This window comes from Carettochelys insculpta, chromosome 13 (assembly GCF_033958435.1).
Source record: "Carettochelys insculpta isolate YL-2023 chromosome 13, ASM3395843v1, whole genome shotgun sequence".
Taxonomy (NCBI): domain Eukaryota; kingdom Metazoa; phylum Chordata; order Testudines; family Carettochelyidae; genus Carettochelys; species Carettochelys insculpta.
Window position 1 is genome coordinate 27,665,516 of NC_134149.1, and position 6,868 is coordinate 27,672,383.

Sequence of the window (6,868 nt, forward strand, 5' to 3'; positions counted from 1 at the left end):
TGTACAGTCTGAGCGCCAGTGATACTTTTTAAAGTCACTACTAGTCCTACTTACAACAGCTTCATTAAGAAATAAATGAAGATGCAGAGCTTTACTGTTTAGGTGGTGGTTGGTAGCATTAGCTGGGCTTCTGTTAATCCACTGGCAGCATGGCTTTGAGCTAGCTCCTGGCTGCATGGAGGAGGGGGTGAGCTAAGCACCCGCCTTGTGTGTGAATGAAAATCAGCTTGCCTACCATTCTTGGCACTCATGCCAGGGGTTGCTGACCCCTGCCTAGCCTGTGTGGAAAAGTATGACATTAAGATAGATTCCCACACCAGGTGACATGGTCACATGTCTTTGGAGAACCAATCATAGTCCAAGAGTACTCACAGATCATTGTCCCATACCAGACCATGAAGTTACCTCATAGCTCTCACTTAGCAGGTCTAGATCAGTAATAGGTTTATGCTTCATATTTCTAATTTCAAATAATATGTTACATGTTCATATTCTTAGGCATATTTCCGTAAAGTATATAGGATGCAACTTCTCATCTGACTGAATTGCATAATTTTGCTGTGCCTCATTTTCCCATCTGTAAAATGGGGATAAGCACTGCTCTAGCTCACCAGGCATTGTAAGGATAATTACATTTGTGATAGTAAGGCACTCAGATATGATGGTGATGGGGACAAGGTACAGACCTTAGCGGGAGGGAAACAGAATTTGAGATTTCATAACCCCCAGAAAAAAACATTGAAGAGTGAGGAGATTTTACAGAGGACATGCTCTAAGCTAGGGGTGGGCAAGCTATGGCTCATCAGTTATTTTAACCCAGCCCTTGAGCTCCTGCTGGGGACCTGACTTTGGGGCTTGCCTGGCTCCCAAAACAGCGACATATGTCCTCTCAATTTCTAAGCACAGGGGAATCCAGAAGGTGCTATTCACTGCTCCTACATTAAGCACCACCTCCACAGCTCTCATTGGCTGGGAACTGTGGCCAATAGGCAATTCAGGCTGGCCCTCATGGAGAAGCGACAGTGCATAGAGTCACCTGGCCATGCTTCCACATAGGAGCCATTTGGAAGGGGGGACATGCTGCTGCTTCAGGAGTTAAGTGAAGCCCAGAGTCTACGTCTTTGAGGCCCTCCCACCTCAGCTTCCAAACTCGCTGCCCCAGCCCTGCTCCCCCTCCTGCCCTCTGAACCTCTGATGCCCAGCCCACAGCACCCTTCTACATCCCAAACTCCACATCCCCAGCCCCCCCTTCAGAGCCTGCCCCCCACAGCCAGAGCCCTCAACCCCCTCCACTGCATTCCACCCTTCTCCCTTAGCCAGGAGCACCCTCCTCCTTTCTGGCCTCACCCCCGAGCTTGCCCCCCAAGCCATAGGCCTCACTCCTTCCTTTACCCCAGCCCCAGTTTCATGAGCATTCCCAGCCCTCCATGCAATTTCCATACCCTAATGTGGCCCTTGGGCCAAAGAGTTTGCCCAGCCCCTTCTCTAGGCTGTAGCTTCTACTAAATGCATTACTGGGATACATGGGATGCAAATATTAATACTGGTCAATGTGCGCTGTCTTTGTCTTTATAGCAATTGTTTTGGGAGGCAGGATGGCTAAAGCACTAGACTGAGACTCAGTAGATCTGGGGTCCATGTGAGAGTTTGCCAATGGCCTGCTATAAGACTTCAGGCAAGTCATTTTAACGTCCCTGAGCCTCAGTTTCCCAACGTGTAAAATGGGAGCAAGATCTACAGAGGCAAAATATTATATAAGAGCCGGATGTCATGCTTATTTTTTGTTCTTTACAGAAAGCTTCCATCCAGTCCCAAATGATTGCTCAGACATGCTCAAGATGCAGACCAATGGATCTTCAGAACACTGCTCTGATCCTAATATAACATTTAAAAACTCACTATATGCCACCACTTATACGGTAATATTCATACCTGGTCTCCTTGCAAACAGTGCTGCCTTATGGGTGTTATGTCGCTTCATCAGCAAGAAGAACAAAGCTGTCATTTTCATGATTAATTTGGCAACAGCCGATCTTGCTCATGTCCTCTCATTACCGCTACGAATATATTATTATATAAACCATATGTGGCCTTTTGGGAGATTCCTCTGCTTGTTATGTTTCTACCTGAAGTACCTCAACATGTATGCAAGCATTTGTTTCCTCACCTGCATAAGCATTCAAAGGTACTTCTTCCTCTTCCATCCGTTCAAAGCCAAAAACTGGAAGCGCAGGTATGACGTTGCCATTAGTGCTGCTGTATGGCTGTTTGTCGGGGTTGCTTGCCTACCCTTTCCCATTATGAGAAGCTTAACCAACAATTCCAGCTCCTGCTTTGCTGATCTTGGGGTCAAGAAAATCAACAGCAAGACAGCTTCTGTGATGATGGTGACTTCAGCTGAGCTATTTGGGTTTGTGGGCCCTCTAATTATTATTGTATACTGCACCTGGAAAACAAAAGTGTCGCTTCAGAAGTACCGAATGCCTTTGGCAAATACCAGTGAGAAGCAGAGAGCTTTACGCATGGTGGCTATGTGTGCAGCTGTGTTCTTTTTATGTTTCACACCTTATCACATAAACTTCTTCTTCTACATGATGGTGAAAGAGAATGTCATTACGCACTGCGCCATCCGCTGGAGCACTCTTTACTCTCAGCCCTTTTGCTTAAGCCTGGCAAGCCTGGACTGTTGTTTGGATCCCATCCTGTACTTCTTTACGACGTCGGAGTTTCAGGATCAGCTATCGAGACACAGCAGTGCAATCATAAGGAGTCGTCTAATGAGCAAGGAGAGCGCCTCGTCAATTAAGGAATGAAAAAATGAGCCTTTTGAACTTCATTTTACATATGAAAGCTGGACTGCTGTGTAAGTCTGTAGTGAAGTGAGTAGAATTGAAATACCTGCAGCTTCATTTGATGGGGTTGGTGATGTTGAAAGTCCTTGGAAGTACATAAAACAATACTCATTTAAGCTCAATGGTCACATGTTCTGGGTGTTTGAGGCTGGAGGACTCCTGACTGGAGTCAGCTGGTGTGGGGCCACACATGCCCTACCCGAACTAGAAGTTACTGGAGGGAGCAGGGCTGCCTTTGCAGAGTGTGCCTGAATGGCCTAGTAGCTCTTTTTCTAACTTCTGTGGTTCTAGGATTAAGACAAAGATGCTCCAAACATGGAGTCTCAAGGTGCTCACCTCTCAGCAACTGCCCTTCTGCAAGCAAAATACCGTGCAGTGTGAGAAACTGAAAACAGGAACAAACAAAGTGGAGCCTTCTCAGAGTTTGCAGCTTGATTCTATTTGGCCATTACATTGCCAAAAATACACAGTCACCCTGTGTACACTATTGTGTCTAGCAGTACAGGATTTTGCCTGCTGTTGGCACTAAGCCGACAGCGCTATTCGCTACACATTTCTGTCTCCTTCATAATTTCTTTCCTCCGACTTTTCCATTTTTTTCTTCTTTTCTCCTTCCATTTCTTTATACTTTTTTCTTCTTCCTTCTCAACCTTTTTCCTTTCAGTCACACACAGGTGTCTGTGCGTCCACCCCTCCCCACATACCCTCCCACATTAGTCCATGGTACAACGAAACTAGGAATACACAACCAAATTCTTCAGCACAGCCTCTTCACCTGCTGCCAGCTGCCTTCTTCTAGCTGCCCACAGTCAAAGTGTGCTGTCTGGCACAGGGCCTTCATACCAGGACTACAGGCCCTGCTGTCCCCTGTTGTAGACAGCCCCCTTACATTAACCACTGCACAGCTGAGCTCATGCAGTGGATAGATTAAATAAATCAAACTAACAAAGCAGTTAGCAGAAAGAGTGATCTGCCTGCAATTGTTTCCCTAGTTGAAAAAAAGAAGAGTCCTAATTAATTAAATAAGTTCTTAATATTTCCCTCAGCTCTAATGATGACCTCAATTTGTCTACCCCCATAAATATATTAACTATTAAAGCTTTTGCACAATTGCAAAATAGGTACAAAGCAGAAATTAGCACCACAAGTCATGTTTATATAAATTTCAGTTCTTATGTCAAACTCATCCCTAGAGTACCAGCAATGATTTCAGTGGTCTGATACCTGGGATTGATTTGGTCTGATGTGTGGGTACTAATTTGTCCACTTTGTAAACAGGTAGATTTCAAAATTAATTTGAAAAAAAATTGTCATTAAGTATCTGCAGCAACAGCATCTACATCTTGCAAAAATAAGCCTTACAGTTGTATAACACAAGTAGCTGGAATGCTTTCATTTTATTACATTTTGGCCATGGCAGAAATGTGTGTCAATTAAGTATTTTCCAGGTCTGAAGGTGCTGGGAAGGTGTGTTGGAATATAGCCTAGGCTTATATAATGAATACACTGGGTATTAACTTTAATGGCAAATGATTAAATTATGTTGACAATAAGCTAGGTGGATCATCTACCCCATTTTTTAAAAGATTAGTGTTATAGTCTATATATAGGCAGATACATTTAAAGAGATATTTCAGTGTTCACAGGTACAACAAGGAAATATATTTTAATAAAAGGAATTATTCCTAATTTGTCTAGATTCTTGATGACAAAGTTGTTGAATAAGTAACAAGTCTAATGTCCACAGAAATCAGTGAAAGACTGTCATTGCCTTAAGTGGATAATGCATTTTGCCAAAGACTTACACACATACTTAACTTTATGCACTGCAAGTGCTCCAGCTGAAGCATAAATTTAAATACATGCGTAAGTCTTTGTAGGACTGAGGTGTATGCGAATATTCAAGCCTGTACAACACATTTTTTTGGTTTTTTTGGTTTCGTTTTTTTCACTCCAGTCTCTTTCCCCTGAGCTTTCAACTGTTCAATTTACTGTCATGTGATGCAATCTACTTTTAATTATTTCTTTGAGAATTTTAATACATCTTTGGTCAGCTGTTGGGAAGGGTTTAGTGTAATTCCCTTCAACCTACTCTTTTGTGTTTTGTCTGGTGGAAACACCAATGCCACTCAAAGAGCTTGTCTTCCCTTTTCTTTGCAAAGTCATGCTTGAAAAATAAATCACTTTTACAAACATAACAACTTCCACAAATATGTGTTAATGTCTCAGAGAACAATGTGCTTTCTGTTCCTTGCTTGCTTGCAATACAATTTGGGTGGTGCGTCCCAACAGTTTATTCACTTAAAATGATATTCTTCACCTTGGAGAAGGCCAGCTCAAGATCAATGGACAAATTCAGTCCCGCTTAAGCCCTTAGAATCGAATTGGGGCCAGCACTCAGTCATATGTACAAAGGGTTACAAACGTGATTTACTACCAAACTTAGAAGCCTTTAAACTGTCTATATACAGTTTTTATACTAATTTAACTATTTTTGTTAGGAAGTGGAATTTTCTACCAAAGTAGTTATATTGGTGCGCTCCCTAGGGCCGAGTTAAGGTGCTTTTTATTGGTATAGCTTATTGCCTTTCTGGTACAGGAATAGCCACAGCAGCATCATTTCAGAGAAATCCTGAGGTGGGCTTGTGCCAGCATACAGACCATTCTGTGTGATCATGTTATAACCTGCAGAGTCTTAGAATCATAGAACCCTGGAACTGGAAGGGACCTTGAGGGGTTCATCGCGTCCAGTTCCTTGCCCTCTTGGCAGAACAGAGCACCATCTAGACCATCCCACCTAGACATTGACAGTGTGACTGCCCTATTATAGATAACACCCACCCAATCTTTTTTATGCAACCCTATTGTAGGTTTAATGTAAAAGCACCACAGAGAAAACATAAAAACTACAGAAGGTACCAGACACCTAAGAATAAGCTAACCAATCGTGCGCTTTAGCAGGAAGAGTCCTTCAAAACTTCAAATTGGTCTCGCCTATGGTCACAAGTTCATGACAGCCTCAGCTCAGAGCTAGCACCCTGTCTGACAGACCTTAGCAGGCCCAGCCCTTCTAACCACTCACAAAGGGTTGGAGCTCTCCATGGACCAGGGTCCTGTCCTTTTGCTGGATCAGGAAGAATGCTCAGGACCAGTTAAAAGCCAGGCTGTTTATTCAAAAATCCTTTCTTTCTCTTGGTCACTGGTGAATATAGTTTGAGCTAGTATATGGTAACTGCTACAGGAAGCAACGGTCCTAAGGAGGGGTGGAATGGAGCATAAAGAAGCCTGGTAGTGGAGGAAGGGCTATGCCTTCCTCCTTCCACTCCCACACACCACAGAAAATGACACCACTGCAACACTGGTATAAGCATCTTTATACCCTTATAGATGCTAGTGTGTGTGTGTGTGTGTGTGTGTGAAGGGTGATATTAGTGTGACTGGAGCAGTACAGTTAAAGCAGTACATTTTTCTGTGTGTGGACGAGGCCTCAGCAGTGAAAGGGTGTGTATTTGATGTGACATATCAGTTAAGAACAGAATCTGTCCCTCTGCAGAAACAACCCTGTCTAAACTGTTATTCTAAAAATGTATCAACATTACTTCAAATATGGTGGAGACTGCTAAACTGTTGACAGACAATGCTATGGGCTAGCGTCTCTAGCAGTGTTCCCTGTAAGCTGAACACTTGGGCGGCCACCCAGGAGAGATTCACGTACCACTCTGCTGATTAGCAGAGCGCCCACAGCCAGCAGTGTGTGTTTCTACTGGTGATGCACATCTGTACATGTCTCCATGCACATAACAAAATTAATTCGACACATGGATGGAAAAAAATTCGAGGGAACACTGATCTCTAGGGAGAACGTTTGTTCTATTGGGCACTGGTGAGGCCACATCTGGAATATTGTGTCCAGTTTTGGGTCCCCCAGTATAAAAAGGATGTGCATGTGCTGGAGTGGGTTCAGTAGAAGGCAACAAAAATGATTAAGGGGCTGGACCACAAGACCTACAAGGAGA

The 6,868-nt window shown here is 43.5% G+C and overlaps 1 protein-coding gene across 1 annotated transcript; it reads left to right on the forward strand.

Moving 5' to 3' along the window:
• Positions 1-1,838: 1,838 nt before the first annotated feature.
• P2RY10 (P2Y receptor family member 10) lies at positions 1,839-5,047 on the forward strand. The gene has a single exon (XM_075007957.1). The coding sequence runs from the start codon at positions 1,839-1,841 to the stop codon at positions 2,811-2,813; it is 975 nt and encodes a 324-aa protein (XP_074864058.1). The 3' UTR covers positions 2,814-5,047.
• Positions 5,048-6,868: the final 1,821 nt, after the last annotated feature.

Coding starts and splice junctions, on each gene's coding strand:
- P2RY10 (XM_075007957.1), top strand. CDS start 1,839: ATGCAGACCAATGGATCTTCAGAACACTGCTCTGATCCTAATATAACA.